Genomic DNA, 25,191 nt, shown 5'->3' on the forward strand with positions numbered 1-25,191 from the left:
AGGGAAGACCACATTTTTCTAAAGGCAGTGTATATTTAAGCACTAAGGCCTGAGGGGGTGTGATATATGGCCAATATACCACAGCTAAGGGCTGTTCTTATGCATGCGTGGATTGCCTGCATACAGCAATTAGCCATGATCTATTGACCATATACCACAATCCCCTGAGGTGCCTTACTGCTATTTTAAACTGTTTACAAATATAATTAGAGCAGTAAAAATAAATGTTTTGTCATACCAGTGGTATACGGTCTGATATACCATAGCTGTCAGCCAATCAGCATTCAGGGCTCAAACCACCCAGTGTATATTTAACAGTATGCAGCGACAGTGATGCTTTAGACTCCACAGGATCTTTAATGAGTTTGGATCATTGAAGGTGGTGAAGAGGACACCATCTATCACCACCACCAACATGCCCAGAGGAATCAGTAGGACTTTTAGATGTATGGAACTGAAGGTGAAAGTCCAATAAATGTCAAATAAAGTCCATGAAAACATCACGGATGAATATACACTGCTCAAAAAAATAAAGGGAACACTTAAACAACACAATGTAACTCCAAGTCAATCACACTTCTGTGAAATCAAACTGTCCACTTAGGAAGCAACACTGATTGACAATAAAATTCACATGCTGTTGTGCAAGTGGAATAGACAACAGGTGGAAATTATAAGCACTTAGCAAGACACCCCCAATAAAGGAGTGGGTCTGCAGGTGGGGACCACAGACCAATTCTCAGTTCCTATGCTTCCTGGCTGATGTTTTGGTCACTTTTGAATGCTGGCGGTGCTTTCACTCTAGTGGTAGCATGAGACGGAGTCTACAACCCACACAAGTGGCTCAGGTAGTGCAGCTCATCCAGGATGGCACATCAATGCGAGCTGTGGCAAGAAGGTTTGCTGTGTCTGTCAGCGTAGTGTCCAGAGCATGGAGGCGCTACCAGGAGACAGGCCAGTACATCAGGAGACGTGGAGGAGGCCGTAGGAGGGCAACAACCCAGCAGCAGGACCGCTACCTCCGCCTTTGTGCAAGGAGGAGCAGGAGAAGCACTGCCAGAGCCCTGCAAAATGACCTCCAGCAGGCCACAAATGTGCATGTGTCTGCTCAAACGGTCAGAAACAGACTCCATGAGGGTGGTATGAGGGCCCGACGTCCACAGGTGGGGGTTGTGCTTACAGCCCAACACCGTGCAGGACGTTTGGCATTTGCCAGAGAACACCAAGATTGGCAAATTCGCCACTGGCGCCCTGTGCTCTTCTGCTGCCTGCAACATCCTCCAGCATGACCGGTTTGGCGGTGGGTCAGTCATGGTGTGGGGTGGCATTTCTTTGGGGGGCCGCACAGCCCTCCATGTGCTCGCCAGAGGTAGCCTGACTGCCATTAGGTACCGAGATGAGATCCTCAGACCCCTTGTGAGACCATATGCTGATGCGGTTGGCCCTGGGTTCCTCCTAATGCAAGACAATGCTAAACCTCATGTGGCTGGAGTGTGTCAGCAGTTCCTGCAAGAGGAAGGCATTGATGCTATGCACTGGCCCGCCCATTCCCCAGACCTGAATCCAATTGAGCACATCTGGGACATCATGACTCGCTCCATCCACCAACGCCACGTTGCACCACAGACTGTCCAGGAGTTGGCGGATGCTTTAGTCCAGGTCTGGAAGGAGATTCCTCAGGAGACCATCCGCCACCTCATCAGGAGCATGCCCAGGCGTTGTAGGGAGGTCATACAGGCACGTTGTAACGGATTGGCAGTCGTGGTGAAGGAATGAGGCACAGGAAGCAGCGAGCACAGGGTAGTGGCGTATTTAATGTAGACTCACTACTGAAACAAAATATTCCCAAACACAGGGGAGAAAGTACACACGGCGTAAAATAGCGCCGACACGAACATGAACCGTTAACATAGAAATAATCCCGCACAACACGGAAGCGGACCAGCTCACATAAATAGCCCCGCTAATTAACCACACTAAACACAGGTGCACAAAACCAAAAAAAGGGAAAACCAAAAAAGGGAATCAGTGATAGCTAATAGGCCGGTGACGACAACCGCCGAGCGCCACCCGAGCAGGAGGGGGCGCCACCGTCGGTGGGAATCGTGACAGTACCCCCCTCCTGACGCGCGGCTCCCGCAGCGCGCCGACACCGGCCTCGAGGACAACCCGGAGGGCGAGGCGCAGGGCGATCCGGACGGAGGCGATGGAAATCCTTCAACATGGATGGGTCCAAGACGTCCTCCACCGGCACCCAGCACCTCTCCTCCGGGCCGTACCCCTCCCAGTCCACGAGGTACTGCAGGCCCTTCGCCCGGCGTCTCGAGTCCAGAATGGCCCGTACGCTGTACGCCGGGGACCCCCCGATGTCCAGAGGGGGTGGAGGGACCTCCAGCACCTCACCTTCCTGCAGGGGACCAGCTACCACCGGCCTGAGGAGAGACACATGAAACGAGGGGTTAATACGTTAATAGGAAGGGAGTTGTAACCAATAACACACCTCGTTTATCCTCCTCAGGACTTTAAATGGCCCCACACACTGCGGTGGGAGGGACATAACTAATGTAACAGATACACTACATGACCTAAAGTATGTGGACCCCAGCATGTTGAAACATCTCATTCCAAAATAATGAGCATTAATATTGAGTTTGTCCCCCATTTTCTGCTATAAACAGACTCCAATCTTCTGGGAAGCTTTCACTAGTTGTTGAAACATTGCTGCCGGAACTTGCTTCTATTCAGCCACAAAAACATTAGTAAGGTCAGGCACTGATTTTGGGAGATTAGGCCTGGCTCGCAATCGGCATTCCAATTCATCCCAAAGGTGTTTGATGGGGTTGAGGTCAGGGCTCTGTGCATGCCAGTCAAGCTGAAACAGAAAAGAGCCTTCCCCAAACTGTTGCCAGAAAGATGGAAGCACAGAATCATCTACAATGTTATTGTATGCTGTAGCGTAGCCCGAACCATTTAAAAGCCCCAGACCATTGCTCCTCCTCCACCAAACTTTACAGTTGGCCCTTTGCATTGGGGCAGGTAGCGTGCTCCTGGCAACCGCCAAACCCAGATTCGTCCGTCGGACTAGCCAGATGGTGAAGCGTGATTCGTCACTCCAGAGAACACGTTTCCACTGCTCCAGAGTCCAATAGCGGCGAGCTTTACACCACTCGAGCCAGCACTTGGCATTGCGCATGGTGATCTTAAGCTTGTGTGCGGCTGCTCGGCCAAGGAAACCCATTTCATGAAGCTCCCTACTAACAGTTCTTGTGCTGACGTTGCTTCCAGAGGCAGTTTGGAACTCGGTAGTGAGTGTTTCAACCAAGAACAAATTATTTTTCGTGCTACATGCTTCAGCACTCAGCTGTCCAGTTCTGTGAGCTTGTGTGGCCTACCACTTCGCGGCTGAGCCTTTGTTGCTCCAAGACATTTCCAATTCACAATAACAGCACTTACAGTTGACCGGGGAAGCTCTAGCAGGGCAGAGCTGACGGTGCCACGTTGAAAGACACTGAGCTCATCAGTGAGGCCATTCCACGGCCAATGCTTGTCTAAGGCGATTGCATGGCTGCGTGCTCTATTTTATACACCTGTCAGCAACGGGTGTGGCTGAAATAGCTGAATCCACTAATTTGAAGGGGTGTCCACATACTATTGTATATATAGTGTATGTGGTGATAATCAAAACAAGCACAGCAGACTGTCTTCAGTAGTTAATGGACACAACAAGGAGACAGGTGGGTTAGGAGGTGTGGACAGAAGCATATTGGAGACAGATAGATAGTCATGACTCATGTTGTGACACAGGAGGGGGAGTGGGCTGTCCTTCCAGGATAAGGGCTCTTTAGGACTAAGATCTTCACTCAGTCAGTCACTGCTGTGTTGCTGCCCTCTGCTGGACAGAAAGTAGTTTGGTGCACAATACAGGCATGTTATAGAAATAATGATAACAATGTAGTCAGCTTCTCTGATTGATGAGGATAAACAATTGTGAGACTAAAGAGTGATGTATCGTACACATACAGTAGTAATGTATGGTCTTGTCTATTTGTTTCTTTGTTGAGAGATTAACATCATCTGTGTAGGTACATGAGAGAGAAGATAAGTCAACACTGACCTGTGTGGTGTTATGCTAGTGAGCTGTAGACCACATTATCATCTGGTTCTGCCTAGAGGAGAGGAGGGACAAACACAGGTAGAGTGGTGAAGAGGGACAATTCGTGATGATGGAATGTAGGTAGACTGCTTGGAAACACTTCAACCATTTGTTGCAGAATATGCTGACACAAGGAAGAGACACGTAAACATTAAAACTCAGAAATGTTTACAGAATAACACATTTTCAGTGTCTACAACTTATACACCAATGACTGACAAATCACAGACCAAAACCCTCATTTTCAAGTATTCTGATGACACAGCCATTCTGTACCTCCTGAATGAGCTTCAGGAGGAGTTTCATCCGAGGGACCATCACAACTCTAAACAGTTCCATGGATATTCCTCCTATGGACAGGTGGGTGGTGCTATTTATGTCTGACTGTTGTTTGTTTCCTGATGTTCCTCTTGTAGGACAATAACCCTGATATGTGACTTCATCTATAACCCCACCAGTCTGCCACATAGCTGACAGTACAGCACAGATACAACTTCATATATTAACATCATAGTGAGCAGCCTTACCTTGGTCTGTACATTTAGCTGGTTCCTCCTCTTGGGGACAACAGTGCTGTACGTCACATCATAACCGTTGGCAGGAAATGGGTCCTGCTGTAGGGCTAGTGAGCTGTAGACCACATTATCATCAGGTTCTACCTAGAAGAGAGGGACACACACAGGTAGAGAGGTGAAGAGGGACAATTTGTGACGATGGAATGTCACAAGGCTACAGCTTGGAAACACTGGAATAGGGACATAAAGAATCGCAAGGCTGCCGGCCCACACAGCATCACTAGCCGCGTCCTCAGAGTATTACATTTACATTCTAGTCATTTAGCAGACGCTCTTATCCAGAGCGACTTACAGTAGTGAATGCATACATTTCATACAATTCCATACATATCATACATTGTTTTCTGTGCTGGCCCCCCGTGGGAATCGAACCCACAACCCTGGTGTTGCAAACACCATGCTCTACCAACTGAGCTACAGGGAAGGCTTGCGCAGACCAGCTGGCTGGTGTTTACAGATATATTCAATCTCTCCCTTTCCCAGTCTGCTGTCCCCACTTACTTCAAGTTGTCCACCATTGTTCCTGTACCCAAGAAAGCAAAGGCAACAGAACTAAATGGCTTTTGCCCCGTAGCACTCACTTCTGTCATAATGAAATGCTTTGAGAGGCTAGTTAAGGATCATATCACCTTCACCTTACCTGACACCCTAGACCCAATTCAATACCGCCCCAATATATGCACAGACGATGCAATCGCCGTAGCACTGCACACTGCCCTATCCCATCTGGACAAGAGGAATATCAATGTAAGAATACTGTTCATTTACTACGGCTCAGCCTTCAACACCATAGTACCCTCCAAGCTCATCATTTATCTCTGGGTCTCAACTCCGTCCTGTGCAAATGGGTCCTGGACTTCCTGACGGGCCAGGTGGTGAAGGTAGGAAACAACGCCTCCACTACGCTGATCCTCAACACAGGGGCCCCACCACGGTGTGTGCTCAGCCCCCTCCTGTACTCTCTGTTCACCCATGACTGTGTGGCCACGCACGCCTCCAACTCAATCATCAAGTTTGCAGATGACACAACAATAGTAGCCTGATTGCCAACAATGATGAGACAGTCTACAGGGAGGAGGCAAAGGCCATGGCAGAGTGATGCCAGGTAGATAACCTCTCCCTTAACGTTAACAAAATGAAGGAGCAGATCGTGGACTTCAGTGAATAAGGCACAACAGTGCCTCTTCAACCTCAGGAGGCTGATTTTTTTTAGCTTGGCCCATAAGACCCTCAAAGTTTTACAGATGCACAATTGAGAGCATCCTGTCAGGCTGTATCAGCACCTGGTCTGGCAACTGCACCGCCTGCAAGCGCAGGGCTCTCCAGAGGGTGGTGCGGTCTGCACAACGCATCACCGGGGGCACACCACTGCCTGCCCTCCAGGACACCTACAGCACCCGATGTCACAGGAAGGCCAAAAAGATAATGAAGGACATCAACCACCCGAGCCACGGCCTGTTCACCCCGCTACCATCCAGAAGGCGAAGTCAGTACAGGTGCATCAAAGTTGGGACCGAGAGACTGAAACAGCTTCTATCGCAAGGTTGTCAGATTCTTAAATAGCCATCACTGGATGAAATCCACCCAGTGCCCTGCCCTGAGCTTAGTCACTGTCACTAGCGGCTACAACCCGGTTACACAACCCTGCACCTTAGAGGCTGCTGCTCTATGTACATAGACATGGAATCACTGGTCACTTTAATAATGTTTACATACTGTTTTACTCATTTTGAATGTATATACTGTATTCTAGTCAATGCCATCCTATTCCACTATTGCTGTATATATACTATTCTATCCTACGTATTCTACAGATGTACTAATTATTCTATCGACATACTGTCCATAATGTATATACATCCCATCACACACACATATATTTATACTCCGAATTCCAACATTGCTCGTCCTAATATTTCTGTATTTCTTAATTCCATTATTTTACTTTTAGATCTGTGTCTATTGTTGTGAATTGTTAGATACCACTGCACTGCTGTAGCTAGGAACACAAGCATTACGCTACACCTGCAATAACATCCGCTAAATATATGTTTGCGAACTATAAAATTTGATTTGATAAAGACATTAAAACTCCAAAATTTTTACAGCGTAAGACATTTAAATTGTCTAACAAATATGTGACTTCATCTATAATTTATCCTCATGCACCAGTCTGCTACATAGCCGACAGTACAACACAGCTACAACTTAATCTATTAACATCATAGTGATCAGAATAGCAGCCTTACCTTGGTCTGTACATTTAGCTGGTTCCTCCTCTTGGTGACAACAGTGCTGTACGTCACATCACCATTGGCAGCAAATGGGTCCTGCACAAGTTTTTTCCTCAGAACAGTTCAGAAAACTACTAATACAAAATACTATTTTACTTAGAACATGTTTTTTTTTACCTTTAAGTATGTGTATTTTACTGTATTTAGGCTTGGACTATCCTTTTTCAATTGGAATATTTCAGAAATATCTGGAATGGTACTTTAACCAGTGACTGTTCAACAGATCCTATTATTATCTCTACACTGTAAACCACTTTGACAAACTGACATCACACTGTCTCAACAGTCCTGGGTATGTAACATTGACTGTAAATATAGAGTTAACATGGTTAAATTGTACAGTTACAATGGACATGAAACTGTTGCTGAAGAGTTAACGTGTGATTTAAGTCCATCTGATGTCCTGTCCATGGCCATGTCTTTCATTTTTCACAGACAGTGGATTACCCACAAGGCCTTGAGTCAGATGAGAGGAACATGAGTGTAGCCTACCACTGAGGTGTTTGTTGTCTGGTCCATGGCCTTATTGTCCTCTAGAATAAAGAAAGAGATGCGGTATTAGAGACCTCTGAGATACACTAGAATAATACTGAATACATTCATCATAGAAGAGTTATACTTTTGAGTCTCCTCCTCTTATGTCAAGTTACATTGGTTATAACAGTCTCCTCCTCTTATGTCAAGTTACATTGGTTATAACAGTCTCCTCCTCTTATGTCAAGTTACATTGGTTATAACATAGGCTAATACATTTCTCTTCAAGGAAAATATTGATTGTCTCATGAAAATATCTACAAAATCAAACGTATTACTTTCTCATTAAATCATTATAGAATGAATACTTACTATGCTTTCTCCACATCTTCCATGTGACTAGGAGACCAGATATCACCACCACCAACATGCCCAGAGGAATCAGTAGGACTTTTAGATCTATGGAACTGATGGTGGAAGACTATGTTTATTGTAAAATACAGTCCATAAAACAGAGAAATAGATTATCATTACTTTTTTTATGATGTTTTTTTCTGCTGTTATGACAAATGGAAATATTTGTTCAGCTCTTCACACCTTTTATGTGTGAAACTTGAACATCCATGAATAGAATGCTGCTACTTCTACAACCACAGAGATATGTGTCATAGGCATGGTAAGGATTGGACCAAGGGGCAGCGGGTAAAGTGCTCATCTTCTTAATTTATTTAAAGAAAACACTTAAACAAAATAAACAAACGACGATTACAGTTCCATAAGGCTCCCAGGCTATACAGAAAATAACCACCCACAAAAGTGAAACAAACACAACTAAATATGGCCTCCAATTAGAGACAACGACAACCAGCTGCCTCTAATTGGAGGTCATTGCCAAAAACCCAACATAGAAATAGAAAACTAGATTTAAACATAGAAATAGAAAACATAGAACCTAAACCAAAACACACAAAACAAACACCCCCTGCCACGCCCTGACCAAACTACAATGACAAATAACCCCTTTTACAGGTCAGGACGTGACAATATGAGGAAGTGGTAAATGGCTCTATGATGGTAAATGTCTCTATAACAGTGTCTTGGCCTATACTCGCTGTGAAAACATTTCAGGAGGGTGTATTTGTGCCCTAAACTCTAGTGTGAACAACAGAAAATGTTGCCTTTCTTCATATTTCTATTATCATCCATTTGGAAGAGTAAGTGTTAAATACAGCTGAATGAGTGATAATTACCTCATGGGGTCCTTCTCCTTGTCCCCCTCAGGTCCTTGGACTGTGTTGTCAGTCTGAACAGGCTCAGCAGTTGGGGAGAAAGAGGATTGTTCAGTGGTTGGAGCTTGGGTTGCTGTGAGGTAAAAACAACAATGGTATTATGACTGGTGTACCAGGGTAGACTGAACTGGTACAAGACATTGTGGCTAAGATAGGACCTTCTTGTCCAGCTTATTTCATTTACACCAACATGTGGATTTTAACTTGAGTTCAAACCAGTGGTAGGACCACTAATTATTCCCAAAAGCTTTTAATCAGGTTACTATCCAATTTGTTTCAGATGATCAGCAGACTGGATAAAACCAGCTTAATAGTTAATTCTACAGTATCTGATTGCTCTCTACTCACTGGTCATAGTGGAGGTACTTTGTGTGGTGGTTTGTCGTCTGACAGTGATGTGAACAGGCATCATAAGGTCTCCCACTCCACACCTGTACCAGCCAGTGTTCTCCATCTTCAGTCCACTCATAGTCACCATTAAGACGTTTCCTCTGGTGGCATAAGTGGTCTGCTGTCTGGTCACTGATGTTCCATCTATAGTCGTAGAATTCCTCTCACAGGAACCATTGACACCAATCCTGCACCACCACTTCCTATTTCCAGTGTCACTATAGTAACATTTTACAATGACACTCCCTCCTTCAACTCCTGTCACCTCCTGTTGGTCCACATAGAGTTCTGGAGTACCTGAACACAGAGGTACAGACACCAAAGAAGGTCCTGAGTGGTCAAGTGTTTTTTTGTGACAACTGACCAAAAATATCATAATGATGATATGATGTATAGAGAACAGAAGTAGACATATACCAACATCCCATATGTCAACTCAATAGTGAAACCAGTAAATGTAACCAAAACACCAGTCATGTAATCATATGGAATAGTTGCAGGGATCTTACCTGGAGTGACAGATAGTTGGATTCTTTCTATCATGACATTTGATCCACCAATGATCTCCACAGCACACCAGTAACGTCCAGAGTCCACTGGCTCCAGATCAGACATGGTCACAGTGAAGGTTTGCTTGTTGGTGTCATCATAGACTGAGGCCTTATCTATGCTCTTAGTATGTACATCAGGGGAGCATCTTTTCAAATAATCTAATTTACACAAGTATTTCACATGTGTTTTGTATTTCAGATCATACCGACATGGGATGGTGGTGGAGCCTCCTGTCTTCACAGACACACGATAAGCACCTGTAGACACAACAGAGAACACCTCAGGTTGGAGTTCAAGCAAATTCTCATAGCATGAAAATTACATTTAATCTGGACTATAGCACACATAATACAGGAAGTGTTATTGATAAGACAAGCTACTGCTCCTGTCTTCAGAGTTTCAGCATGTGTCCAGTCCCAGTCCCTGACCTCAACATCAGCACTTCACAGAAACATGTATGTTTTTTTTGTTATTGGGCTATCCAAACATAACCTTGTTTGTGCAGATTTTTCCCGTTACTTTTACAATCTAGACATATCTTATATACATGGCACTTTTGTTACACAGTAGTTACACAACAACATATAGTTATTAGATATACATTACATCTGGATAGATAGTACTTAACCTTATCCAGTATTCATTAAGATTGCGCCGGAGAGTATGGCTGCCGTTTCATGGGCTCTTAACTAACCATGCTATTTTGTTTGTTTTCTCGCATTTTATGTAACTTATTTTGTACATAATGTTGCTGCTACCGTCTCTTATGACCGAAAGAGCTTCTGGAAATCAGAACAGTGATTACTCACCTTGAACTGGACGAAGAATTTCTCTTTAATGAGTCAGATGAGAGGGATTAACTCCAGACACAAGAACAGGCCCTCATCCCCGTCATTCGCGGGAGAAAGAGACGGAAAAGATATTATGGAAAGATATCGGGGTGCCTTGTGAGGATCCGCTGACGAGTGGCTAATCTGCCCTTGCCATACATACTACTGGCCAACGCACAATCGCTGGAAAATAAATTGGACGAGAAAAAGGCACGCATATCCTACCAATGGGATATTAATATCTGTAATATCTTATGTTTCACAGAGTTGTGTCTGAACGATGACATGATTAACATACAACTGACGGGTTACACACTGCATCGGCAGGATAGAACAGCAGCCTCTGGTAAGACAAGGGGTGGAGGTCTATGTATATTTGTAAACATCAGATGGTGCACTATATCTAAGGAAGTCTCGAGGTTTTGCTCGTCTGAAGTAGAGTATCTCATGATAAGCTGTAGACCACACTGTCTACCTAGAGAGTTGTTATCTGTATTTTTTGTAGCTGTTTCCATACCACCACAGACCGATGCTGGCACTAAGACCGCACTCCATGAGCTGTATACGGCCATAAGCAAACAGGAAAATGCTAATCCAGAAGCAGCGCTCCTAGTGGCCGGGGACTTTAATGCAGGGAATCTTAAATCTGTTTTACCTAGTTTCTATCAGCATGTTAAATGTGCAACCAGAGGGGAAAAAAATCTCTAAACTACCTTTACTCCACACACAGAGACATGTACAAAGCTCTCCCTCGCCCTCCATTTGGAAAATCTAACCATAATTCTATCCTCCTGATTCCTGCTTACAAGCAGAAATGAAAGCAGGAAGCACTAGTGACTCGGTAAATTAAAAAGTGGTCAGATGAATCAGATGCTAAGCTACAGGACTGTTTTGCTAGCACAGACTGGAATATGTTCTGGGATTCTTCCGATGGCGTTGAGGAGTACACCACATCAGTCACTGGCTTCATCAATAAGTGCATCGATGACATCGTTCCCAAAGTGACTGGAAGTACATACCCCAACCAAGAGCCATGGATTACAGGCAACATCCGCACTGAGCTAATGGGTAGAGCCGCCGCTTTCAAGGAGCTGGACTCTAAACCGGACGCTTATAAGAAATCATGCTATGCCCTCCGACGAACCATCAAACATGCAAAGCGTCAATACAGGACTAAGATTGAATCATACTACACCGGCTCCGATGCTCGTCGGATGTGGCAGGGCTTGTATACTATTACAGACTACAAAGGGAATCACAACTGAGAGCTGCCCAGTGACACGAGCCTACCAGACGAGCTAAATTACTTCTATGCTCGCTTCGAGGCAGTTAACACTGAAACATGCATGAGAGCACAAGCTGTTCCGGACGACTGTGTGATCACACTCTCCGCAGCCGATGTGAGTAAGACCTTTAAACAGGTCAACATTCTCAAGGTCTCAGGGCCAGACGGATTACCAGGACGTGTAATCCGAGCATGCGCTGACCAACTGGCAAGTGTCTTCACTGACATTTTCAACCTCTCCCTGTCTGAGTAGCGTCCCTGTGGCTCAGTTGGTAGAGCATGGTGTTTGCAACGCCAGCATGGTGTGTGCAACGCCAAGGTTGTGGGTTTGATTCCAACGGGGGGCCAGTACAAAAAAAAAATGCATGAAGTGTATGCATTTTCTACTGTAAGTCGCTCTGGATAAGAGTGTCTGCTAAATGACTAAAATGTAAAAAATGAGTCTGTAATACCAACATGTCTCAAGCAGACCACCATAGTCCCTGTGCCCAAGAACACTAAGATAACCTGCCTAAATGACTACAGACCCGTAGAACTCACATCTGTAGCCATGAAGTGCTTTGAAAGGCTGGTCATGGCTAACACCATTATCCCAGAAACCCTAGAACCACTCCAATTTGCATACAGATCCACAGATGATGCAATCTCTATTGCACACCACACTGCCCTTTCACACCTGGACAAAAGGAACACTTACAGTATGTGAGAATGCTATTCATTGACTACAGCTCAGCAACATCATAGTGCCCTCAAAGCTCATTACTAAGCTAAGGTGCCTGGGACTAAACACCTCCCTCTGCAACTGGATCCTGGACTTCCTGAAGGGTAGGTAACAAGACATCCTCCATGCTGATCCTCAACATAGGGGCCCCTCAGGGGTGTGCACTCAGTCCTCCTGTACTCCCTGGTTACTCATGACTGCACGACCAGGTATGACTCCAACACCATCATTAAGTTTGACCATGACACAACAGTGATCACCAACAATGACGAGACAGCATATAGGGAGGAGGTCAGAGACCTGGCCATGTGATGCTAGGACAACAACCTCTCCCTCAACGCGATCAAGACTAAGGAGATGATTGTGGACTACAGGAAAAAAAGGACCGAGCACGCCCCCATTCTCATCAACGGGGCTGTAGTGGAGCAGGCTGAAAGCTTCAAGTTCCTTGGTGTCCACATCACCAACAAATTAACATGGTCCAAGCACACCAAGACAGTTGTGAAGAGGGCACAACTAAACCTATTTCCCCTCAGGAGACTGAAAATATTTGGCATGGGTCCTCATATCTTCAAAAGGTTCTACAGCTGCACCATTGAGAGCATTCTGACTGGTTGCATCACCGCCTGGTATGGCAACTGCTCGGCCTCCGACCGCAAGGCATTACATAGGGTTGTGCGTACGGCCCAGGACCTCTGTACCACACGGTGTCAGAGGAAGGCCCTAAAAATTGTCAAAGACTCCAGCCACCCTAGTCATAGACTGTTCTCTCTGCTACCGCACGGCAAGCAGTACCGTATCGCCAAGTCTAGGTCCGAGAGGCTTCTACACAGCTTCTACCCTCAAGCCATAAGACTGCTGAACATCTAATCAGATGGCTACCCAGACTACTTGCATTGATGTTGCAATCAGTTGGTTGTAATTTTGGATAGAGACAACATTTCCAAATATTTGTGTTAGCTGCACTTGTGACATAACTCCACCTTATTCATAATGTCATTAATAAAGATAAATTATATTTTTTATTCCATAAATAATGTTTCTATATTTTTTTACTATATTTGATGTTAACCATAATTGTTGTAATATTTGTTCTGTCTTTTCTGGAGGATGAATCTGGAATTGCAGCAAGCTTTTTATGGCTTGTTTTTAGAAAGGGTGATATTTTGAAAATTCAATTTTCAATTAACTGAAAATGAGAGGTTGTAATCTGGATAAAGGGGAAAAATCTATTTTGAACAAGGGGTGAGACATTCTTACTAATCTACTTGATAACAAGATCGGGTTTAAGTACACCTTTTGTGTGACTGATGCTTTAGTAAGAGGTTAAATGCTTTAACATTTAATAATTTTATCTACCTATACTGAAATTAATTATAAAAATAAGCATTTTTAATTTTGTATGGATTGCCATTCTAATTAAAGTGAAATATTTTTTGCTCATATAATTTGAAAAACAAATCATTCAGCATAGGCTGGGCCATAAGTAAATAAGTCAACTGGGATACGACTAAATAATTAATCAGGGTGATTGTTCCACAAATAGATAGGTATTTACCTGTCCATGCTAGCAAGATCTTATCTATTTTTTATAACTTTATATTGAAATTTATTTTAGTGAGTTAATTTATTTCTTTAGGGATATGAATACCAAGTATGTCAACTTCAAGTCAGACAATTTTATTGGTAAACTACACGGTAATGTAAAAGTGGTATTTTTTGGGGATCCAATGCTTAATTATCATTGTAATCCAGAGAGGTTCGAAAAATTATCTATATTCTCTATGAGGCTGTGCAGGGATCCAGATTGCAGATTTAAGAGAACTTGAGTCATCAGCGTACAATAATACCTTTGTTTTTAAGCCCTGGATTTCTAGCCCCTCTATATTATTGTTGGATCTGATTTTAATAGCTAAAATTTTGATCGCCATAATAAATAGATACGCCAGCAGTGGACAACCTTGTTTTAGTCCTCTTGACAGCTTAATACTTTCTGAGAAGTAGCCATTATTTATTATTTTATACCTAAGGTTACTATACATAACTATCACACATCTCCAAAATTAAAATTGTCCAGGCATTTATATATACATTCTAGTCGTACTGTATTAAAAGCTTACTAGAATTTTCATTGTGTTCTATTATTATCTCCAATGTATTGTCTATGTAAAAAACCTGTCTGATCAGATTGAATAATATCCAACAACACCTTTTTAATTCTATGTGCTATGCATTTTGGATAACAACACTGAAATGTAAGGGCCTCCAGTTTTTTTTCGGTGGACTGGAACATTTTAATTAATTGTTATTATTTAATGTCATCACCCCTTGTGAGTTCCTTTTCCTATTTTTTTACATTTTAGTCATTTAGCAGACACTCTTATCTGGAGCGACTTACAGTAGTGAATGCATACATTTCATACAACTTCATACATTTCATACATTTTTTTTCTGTGCTGGCCCCCCGTGGGAATCAAACCCACAACCCTTGCGTTGCAAACACCATGCTCTACCAACTGATCTACAGGGAAGGCTGTGACAGAAATATATTTCACCGTCAGAAGTTGTGCCTTTCCAAATCATGTCCAATCAATTGAATTGGTCACAGGTGGGCCCCAGTCAAGTTGAAGTAACATCAAGGATGATCAATGGAAACAGGATGTATCTGAGCTCAATTTCGAGTCTAATAGCAAACGGTCTGAATTCTTATGTAAATAAGTTATTTCTGTTTTTTATTTTTAACATATTTGCAAAATTTCTAAAAACCTGTTTTTGCTTCATCATTATGGGATATTGTGTGTAGATTGATGAGGAAAAAATGAATTGAATCAATTTTAGAACAAAGCTGTAACATTTAACACAGTGTTAACCAGCCAGCCGTGCATTAGCGGAGTTAACAGAACCCGTTGACACACCCAACCCAAATTGTATCAGAACAATAATATTTCCTTTGCGTGTTTGAGATGGAGATTTATTGTTTACATGGTGTCAAAAAGATAGTGATACTAATTGTTATAGGATCATATAGTCCTGCTCCAGTAGAGAACCTAGACAGGTTATTAACCATCCTCCTCTATCAATACTTCATCCTATCCTACTGTAGCCCCACAGAGCTGTCAATATTCTTTTATCTTAAATTCTATTTGTTACGATTCACATCGGCCAAAAGGACAGCACAGTATAACAGACAATTTCGAGCCTCACAGAAAACGGTCTGAATACTTATGTAAATAAGGCATTTATGTTTTATGTTTTCAATACATTTACAAAAATGTCTAAAAACCTGTTTTCACTTTGTCATTATGGGGTATTGTATGTAGATTGATGAGGATTTGTATTTAATTAATATATCTTTGAATAAGTCTAGTGTAACAAAATGTGGAAAAATACTTTCCGAATGCACTGTATCTGCTCAGAGCCTTTTGAGAGGGGAGTAGGGCACATCATCTCTCCACTATTTCATGGGGGAAATGCTCATTAATAGAGAACGGTGTGTTCTTCAGCTCCCTACCCAGTTTGCCCCCCAATTTTTCTGAACAAAATGTATTTAGAGACTGTAAAGAGACCAGCAAATCAGCTCAAAGTGACTTTAATTTTGGATATCTGTTCCATAGTATTACCATGCATAATAGAGAGATATATGTGATTGTATACACATGTAAGCAAGGTTTGAAGTGATTATGTTTTAGTCATCTGTTTCGGCATCTTGTAATTATGTTCCGGCCCTCTGACCATCCACTCAGGAAAAGATCAGGCCGCAGCTGAATCTAGTTGATGGCTTTTAGGGAGTCCACAGTCGTTTTCAATAACTTATTTTCAGCTCATATTTCTTCCATTATTTTATTGCTGTAAACCATTGTTATAAAAACCTCCTCTTCCATTGTTACATTTGGAAGTTTAGAAGGTGGCTTCCCTTCAGTTTCACTGGAGGAGAGATCTGTTCTTGTTCGCTTCGATGTGTATGATTCTTGTTGGAGCATATCAACGTGTTGATTGATAGATAGTTCAATCAGGTTCTCTACATTATTCAGAATGCTTGTTTTGAAGTCATCAGTTAATCCTCAATTTTACGATTCATTTATGGGACAAGCTGTGTCTACCACACTGCCAATTCCCACATAATTTCCCCCCTAAAGAACTTGTTACCCTTACCTGAGAGTCTGGAGAAGATGAGGAGGAGGAGGAGGGAGAGGGAGCGATGAGAAGCCATTTCTGGGTCTGTGTCTCCGTATGTTATATGGTACAAATGCACAATGTGTGTGTCAAGAACCAAGACACCAAAGAGAATGACTGAACTTCCTAATAGCTATAACTGTCTTTAACTCTCTTCCTGCTTCTGTTTGAGTGTATATGCCCCCCTCAGTGGCAGAATGTAATAGTTTCTTTCTATCAACTAGTTGTAACATAAGGCTCTACAATTGATTACTTTATTTAATTAGCATATTTGTATATCTTATATCAAATAAAATTACATATAGTGTTAATAAAGATGGATGACCCAGCAGCCTTTTTAGTTGGTGATAAGCAGCAAGAGTTGAGATGGAGTAAGAGTTTCAGGTGCAAGAAATACATTTTTAAACTCGGTGGTTCGAACTGTGAATGCTGATTGGCTGACAGCCATGGTATATCAGACCGTATACCACGGGTATGACAAAACATTTATTTTTGCTGTTTTAATTACGTTGGTAACCAGTTTATAATAGCAATAAGGCACCTCGGGGGTTTATGGTATATGGGCAATATACCAAGGTTAAGGGTTGTATCCATGCACTCTGCGTTTCTTTTACCTTAAGAACAGCCATTAGCTATTGTATATTGGCCATACACCACACCCCTCGGGCCTTATTGCTTAAATATATATTTTACAGTTTAGGTGATGAAGACTGGATCCAAAGGTTGTATTTACAAAAATGTACAGATGACAAAAATAACGAAAAATAAAAAAATAGTACATTTACTTGGCCAATAGCAATTTATAACCTCAAATCAAGGACTAAGGCAAAACAGCCTACATGAAACATTTACACTAGTCCTCCTGAATAGAGTTTAGCACCAGATTTGTAAACTCACTGAGGGGTGAAATATACTTTGCAGACTATTCCCTGTCTCTGGTGAGCAATAGTCTAAGGCCGTCTTGCCTAACTGGGTAACGGCCCTGGGGACTTTAAGTAACATCCACCTAGTAGACCGTGTCTGTTAACTGCTAGTGGTGAAGGAGGACAGGCTATAGAGGTAGTGGTGGAGTTTACCCAGAAGGGCTTTGTAAATGCGCACATACCAATGTAGCTGTAAGCACAAGGATGCATGACAGACTGAGTCCAGTCTCTGTAGCACAGAGGAGTCTTAATGCATGTACATTAAGTCACCATAGTCAATGAAAGCAAAGCGGCTTGAACAAGCCTTGTTGCTAAAATGAATAAATATATATTTCAGTTTAATCTTCCTCACAAGATTATCAATATGAACTTTGCAGGACAACTTCTTTTCCAACCATATACCTAGGTATTTGTAAGATGACACTTTTTTAATGGAGCTAAAATGGAGCCCTGAGTTACACCTCTAGCTATCTGAAGGAAACTAGACTTGTGATTCTCAGCATAGACACATTTTGTTCTGTCTGTGAAATACTTTCCAAACCAATGAACAGCCACTGAGACCAACGTTATTGAGTCTGGCTAGCAACAGTTTGTCGTCAACTAAGCCAGACTGAACCCCACATAGGAGGTTGTTTTTTCAAGTAGGAATTTATTTAGCTGAGAGTTCACTAGGGATTCAAAGACTTTGACCAGGATAGGGAGCTTGGAAATAGGGCAATAGTTATTCACATCTGAAGGGTCTCCGCCCTTTAGTAGGGGGTGAACATATGTTGATTTCCACATTTTTTAAAATAGATGTCTTTAATGTATGCACAATCATTAACAGTTCAATCATATTTAGTGCTTGTAAACACGCACAACTCAGAAACAATGTATTTAGGCAGAAGTAATCTGTCCCATTGTCTCACCAGAGAGACCTGTCTGGTTTCTACTCATCTTTAGTTTCACCACAGAGTCAGTTTGAACAAAACTTCACCCCAGCAATGATTGTCCACAGCATGAATGCATTACCCATTTTTGGCATGTAGAAGAATGTTCGCCCCCATCTGTAGAATAATTAAAACATTTACAATATGTTCCTCTGTAAATATCTGCAGTACAATTACATTTTTTTAAGGAGAATTGTAAAGGGAAGACTTCCTTTTTCAAGAGCCATTTAATAGTTTGCTGCGGCTGTGATGATTTTGACTGCACAAGGTATTAAATGAGTGTGGATCATTGAAGGTGGTAGTGTAGGCATCTTCCATGTGACTAGGACACCAGATATCACCACCACCAACCTGCCTAGAGGAATCAGTAGGATTGTTAGATCTATGGAACTGATGGTGAAAGACTATGTTTATTTTAAAAATAAATAAATAAATAAAAAAAAATTTATGATATTTTTTTTAATAATATTTTTTGTGCTGTTATGACAAATGGAAAATATTTGTTCAGCTCTTCACACCTTTTATGTGTGGAAAATGACCATCTAAGAATAGAATGCTGCTGCTTCTACAACCACAGAGATATGAGGAAGTGGTAGATATCTTTGTCTCTATGATGGTAAATGTCTCTATAACAGAGTCTGAGGAAGTGTGTTGGCCTATACTCAGTGTGAAGATGTTTAAGGAGTGTGTTTTTGTGCTCTATACTCTAGTGTGAAAAACATTGATCTTCATCTTCAGACCACTCACAGTCAACGTTAAGACTTTTCTTCTGGTGGCATCAGTGGTCAGCTGTAGGGTCACTAATGTTCCATCTATATTCCCAGAATGCCTCTCCACACAGGAGACACTGCCACTAATCCTGGACCACATACGTCCAATGTCACTATAGTAACAATGTACAATGACACTCCCTTCAACTCCAGTCACCTCCTGTTGGTCCACATAGAGTTCTGGAGTACTTGAACACAGAGGTACAGACACCAAAGAAGGTCTTGAGTGATCAAGTGTTTTTTTGTAACAACTGACCACAAATATCATAATGATGATATGATGGATAGAGAACAGAAAGTAGACATATACCAACATTCCTCATGTCAACTTCAACAATAATAGTGATACCAGTAAATTAAACCAGAATACCAGTCATGTAATCATATGGATGAGTTGCAGCGATCCTACCTGGATTGACAGATAGCTCGAACCATCCTGTCCTGACATCTGATCCACCATTGGTCTCCACAGCACACCGGTAACGTCCAGAGTCCTCTGGCTCCAAGTCAGTCATGGTCAAGGTGAAGGTTAGCTGGTTAATGTCATCAGAGATTGAGGCCTTATTTGTGCTCTTAGGAGGGTCAGTGTGTGGGGAACAACTATCAAAATGATTTTCTATACACAAATATTTCAAATGTTTGATATGATAATGATGATAGTGACATGGGATGGTGATGGAGCCTCCTGTCTTCACAGTTACACGATAAGCACTTGCAATTCTCACAACAGAAAAATAACATTCCATCTGGATTTTAACACACATAATACAGGAATTGTTATTGATAAGACAAGCTACTGCTCCTGTCATCAGAGTTTCAGCATGTGTCCAGTCCCAGTCCCTAACCTAACTTTAGCACTTCATAGAAACATGTTACCCTTACCTGAGAGTCTGGAGAAGATGAGGAGGAGGAGGGAGAGGGAGAGATGAGAATCAATTTCTGGGTCTGTGTCTCTGTATGTTATATGCTACCAATACACGATGTGTGTGAAAAAGACGAAGGCACCAAAGAGAATGACTGAACTTCCTAATAGCTATAGCTGTCTTTAATTCTCTTCCTGCTTCTGTTTGAGTGTATATGCCCCCCTCAGTGGCAGATAGAAACTATTACATTAAAATAACTAGTTGTAACATAAGGCTCTAAAGCACTACAATTGATATTTGTATTTTATTTGCACATTTTTAGATCTTACATCAAATAAAATCACGTATAATGTTAATAAAGATGGACGACCCGGCAGCGTATTTAGTTGGTGTTGAGCAGCAACAGTTGACAGGTTCAGGTGCAAAAATAATTTAATTCATTTAAAAGTGCAGGTGATCTTTTTGGTACAGGAATAAACTATGAACTACCTTTGTTGTAGACTTTTCATGGTAACAGAGAAGGTACTCTGGTTGATGTCATGAGAGATTGAGGCCTTATCAGTGCTCTTGGGATGGTCAGTGTCCACTACATAAGAGCACATATCCTGGTAATATCCTTGACACAAGTATTTCATATTTTTGATGTAATCCTGATGATAGTGACATCAAATTTTATTTGTAACATACGTCAAATACAACAGGTGTAGACCTTACCGTGAGATGCCTACTTATGATCCCCTAACCAACGATGCAGTACAAGAAATAGAGTTAAGAAAATATTTACCAAATAAACAAAAGTAAACACTAAACTAAAAAGTAACACAATAAAATTACAATAACGAGGCTATATACAGGCGGTACCGGTACCGAGTCAATGTGCGGGGGTACAGGTTTGTCGAGGTTATTTGTACATGTAGGTAAGGGTAAAGTGCGGGGGGGGTCAATGTAAATATTCCGCGTGGCCATTTGATTAATTGTTCAGCAGTCTTATGGCTTGGGGGTAGAAGCTGTTAAGGAGCCTTTTGGACCGAAACTTGGCACTCCGGTACCGTGTGCCGTGAGGTAGCAGAGAGAACAGTCTATGACTTGGGTGACTGGAGTCTTTGACAAATTTTCGGGCCTTCTTCTGACACCGCCTAGTGACACCGCCTAGTGATGTTCTTGGCGATACGCACTACCGTCTGTAGCGCCGTACGATCGGATGCCGAGCAGTTGCCGTACCAGGCGGTGAAGCAACCGGTCAGGATGTTCTTGGTGCAGCTGTAGAACTTTTTGATGCCAAATCTTTTCCGTCTCCTTCTTCACAAGTGTCTTGGTGTGTTTTGACCATGATAGTTTGTTGGTGATGTGGACACCAAGGAACTTGAAACTCTCGACCCGCTCTATCACTATCATAGGATAGTGATGGAGCCTCCTGTCTGTACAGACACACAAGTGACCACCAGTACCTGCAGACACATAAAACAGACACATTATTGACTGCAATTTAAGAAAATACACAATACAGAGAAATCACATTGCACCTGCAGTGTTTTTTCCCCCCTATTGACTAAAGGGTACTTTTACTTTTTACAGGACAAATGTGATTGAAAACCAGAAAGCCAATGGCAAGTCCTCACTCAAAATATAGATACAAAAAAAGAAATAAAAGGACACACTTGACAAGAAACAGACAATAATCCTGTGTTCAGAGTTTCAGCAGTTACCCAGACCCTGATTGCAAGCAGCAATGAACTGAACCATGATTGAATTCCATCATAGAAACATGGTGCCCTTGCCTGAGTCTGGAGAAGATGAGGGAGAGATGCAACCTTGTCAGCATTTCGTATGATTTTGTATGATTCTGTAGGTAAATACAAGACACTCCATTTAGTATATGTTATGTTTCGTATGGTATGGTATGTATTAATTTGTGGATGTCCATCATCCATTACGTATGATATGTTACTAATTGCAAATCGTACAATATGTTATGAATTTGTAGTGCATATAATGTGTTACGAATTCCAATTTGTTGAGGCTAATGTCAGCTAGGTGGCTAACATTTGAGTTTTGAGTTGAGGGACAGTGCACATTAATCAACATTTCACCAACGTTAGTGGCGAACTTTAGCTAGTTAAGGTTAGGGTTAGGGGTTAAGGTTAGGTTATGGTTAAGGTTAAAGTGTTAAGGTGAGATTTATGTTTAGGTTAAAGGGGTAAGGTTAGGTTTAGGTTTAGCTAACATGCTAAATACTTGCAAAGTTTCTAATTAGCTAAAATGCTACATTTATCCAGGATGAGATTCAAACACATAACCTTTGGGTTGCCAGACATTTGGGTGTATGCCCACCCATCCACCCAGACCAACCTTATGTAACCATGTGAAACGTAAGATATCTTACTAATTTGCTTGTCCTGCATTTACCTTTACTATGATACGTGACTTCTAGTCAAATCAAATCAAATGTATTGGTCACATACACGTGTTTAGCAGATGTTATTGCGGGTGTTGCGAAATGCTTGTGCTTCTATCTCCGACAGTGCAGTAATATCTAACAGTTTCACAACATATACCCAAAATACACGTAAATCTAAGTAAGGAATGGATTAGGAATATATGCATATATGTCAGAGCAGCATTGGACTAAGATACAGTGGCATAGTATAGAATACAGTACATACATATGAGATGGATGATGCAATATTTACACACAATTAAAGTGACTAAGATACCGTAGAATAGTATAGAGTACAGTTTACACATATGAGATGAGTAATGCAAGATATGGAGACATTATTAAAGTGGCTAGTGTTTCATTTCCTTAAAGTGGCCGGTGATTCCTAATCTATGTCTATAGGCAACATCCTCTGATGTGCTGGAGATGGCTGTTTAATAGTCAGTGGTGTAGTATAGAATACAATACAGTATATACATATGAGATGGGTGATGCAATATGTGAACACATTTTAAAAGTGGCTAAGATACCGTAGAATAGTGTGGAGTCCGGTTTATACGAATGAGATGAGTAATGCTAGATACAGAAACATTTTTAAGGGGGCTAGTGATCCATTTCTAAAAGTGGCCAGTGATTCCTAATCTACTTTTTGCAGCCTCCTCTGATGTGCTAGTGATGGCTGTTTAGGAGTCTGATGGCCTTGAGATAGAAGCTGCTGTTCAATCTCTCGGTCCCAGCTTTGATGCACATGTACTGACCTCACCTTCTGGATGATAGCGGGGTGAACAGGCAGTGGCTCGGGTGGTTGATGTCCTTGATGATCTTTTTGGCCTTCCTATGGCATTGGGTGCTGTAGGTGTCCAGGACGGCGGGAAGTTTTCCCCCGGTAATGCGTTGGGCAGACCGCACCACTCTCTGGAGAGCTTTGAGGTTGTGGGCGGTACAGTTGGTGTACCAGGTCGGTGATTGTGCATCAATTGTGCATCTGGAAAAGTTTTTGAGGGTTTTAGGTGTTAAGCCATATTTCTTTAGCCTCCTGAGGTTGAAGAGATGCTGCTGCCCCTTCTTCACCACACTGTCTGTGTGGGTGGACCATTTCAATGTGTACGCCGAGGAACTTGAAATATTTCCACCTTCTTCACTGCGGTCCCATCGATGTGGATAGGGGGGTGCTCCCTCTGCTGTTTCCTGAAATCCACAATCATCTCCTTAGTTTTATTGACGTTGAGTGAGAGGTTATTTTCCTGGCACCACACACCCAGAGCCCTCACCTCCTCCCTGTAGGCTGTCTTATCGTTGTTGGTAATCAAGCCTACTTCTGTTGTGTTGCCTGCAAACTTGATGATTGAGTTGGAAGCGTGCATGGCCACGCAGTCATGGGTGAACTGGGAGTACAGGAGGGGCTGAGCATGCTTTTAAGCAACCGTGCTATTTTGTTAGTTTATTCACGTTTTTCGTAACTCAATAAGCTGTATTCCACCATAAGCAAACAGGAAAAAGTTCATCCAGAGGCGGTGCTCCTAGTGGCCGGGGAGTTTAATGCAGGGAAACTTAAATCAGTTGCACCTAATTTCTATCAACATGTCAAATGTGCAACCAGAGGAAAAATAACTCTGGACCACCTACACTCCACACACAAAGACGCATACAAAGCTCTCCCTCGCCCTCCATTTGGCAAATCTGACCAAAATTCTATCTTCCTGATTCCTGCTTACAAGCAAAAATCAAAGCAGGAAGCACCAGTGACTAGATCAATAAAAAAGTGGTCAGATGAAGCAGATGCTAAGCTACAGGACTGTTTTGCTAGCACAAACTGGAATATGTTCCGGGATTCTTCCGATGGCATTGAGGAGTACACCACATCAGTCACTGTCATTATCAATAAGTGCATCGAGGAAGTCGTCCCCACAGTGACTGTACGTACATACCCCAACCAGAAGCCTTGGATTACAGGCAACATTCACACTGAGATAAAGGGTAGAGCTGCTGCTTTCAAGGAGTGGGACTCTAACCCGGATGCTTATAAGAAATCCTGCTATGCCCTCCGACGAACCATCAAACCGGCAAAGTGTCAATACAGGACTAAGATTGAACTGTACTAACCGGCTCTGACGCTCATCAGATGTGGCAGGGCTTGCAAACTATTACGGACTACAAAGGGAAGCACAGCCAAGAGCAGCCCAGTGACACGAGTCTACTAGATGAGCTAAATAACTTCTATGCTCGCTTCGAGGCAAGTAACACTGAAACATGCATGAGAGCATCAGCTGTTCCAGACGACTGTGTGATCACGCCCTCCGCCTCCGATGTGAGTGAGACCTTTAAACAGGTCAACATTTACAAGGCCGCAGGGCCACACAGATTACTGGAATGTGTACTCCAAGCATGAGCTGAGCAACTGGCAAGTGTTTTCACTGACGTTTTCAACCTCTCTCTGTCTGAGTCAGTAATATCAACATATTTCAAGCAGACCACCATAGACCCTGTGCCCAAGAACACTAAGGTAACCTGCCTAAATGACTTCCTAAATGAC

The 25,191-nt window shown here is 42.4% G+C and overlaps 1 protein-coding gene across 2 annotated transcripts; it reads right to left on the minus strand.

The window, feature by feature from the left end:
- On the minus strand, positions 1 to 16,966 carry LOC115160046 (uncharacterized). Of its 2 annotated transcripts, XM_029710298.1 has the most exons (10): positions 16,716 to 16,966; positions 9,685 to 9,984; positions 9,134 to 9,472; positions 8,747 to 8,858; positions 7,869 to 7,963; positions 7,515 to 7,555; positions 6,978 to 7,058; positions 4,681 to 4,812; positions 4,115 to 4,166; positions 3,672 to 3,889 (listed from the first exon to the last, which is right to left on the minus strand). In XM_029710298.1, exons 1-9 carry the CDS (start codon positions 16,771 to 16,773, stop codon positions 4,125 to 4,127), a joined length of 1,200 nt encoding a protein of 399 aa, XP_029566158.1. In that variant the 5' UTR covers positions 16,774 to 16,966; the 3' UTR covers positions 3,672 to 3,889; positions 4,115 to 4,124. The 2 variants fall into 2 exon arrangements, with proteins under 2 accessions (XP_029566159.1, XP_029566158.1); XM_029710299.1 differs by lacking the exons at positions 3,672 to 3,889; positions 4,115 to 4,166; positions 4,681 to 4,812; ... (1 more) ...; positions 7,515 to 7,555; positions 7,869 to 7,963 and adding an exon at positions 1 to 454.
- Between the last annotated feature and the right edge of the window lie 8,225 nt (positions 16,967 to 25,191).

Source organism: Salmo trutta, chromosome 23, assembly GCF_901001165.1.
Source record: "Salmo trutta chromosome 23, fSalTru1.1, whole genome shotgun sequence".
Taxonomy (NCBI): domain Eukaryota; kingdom Metazoa; phylum Chordata; class Actinopteri; order Salmoniformes; family Salmonidae; genus Salmo; species Salmo trutta.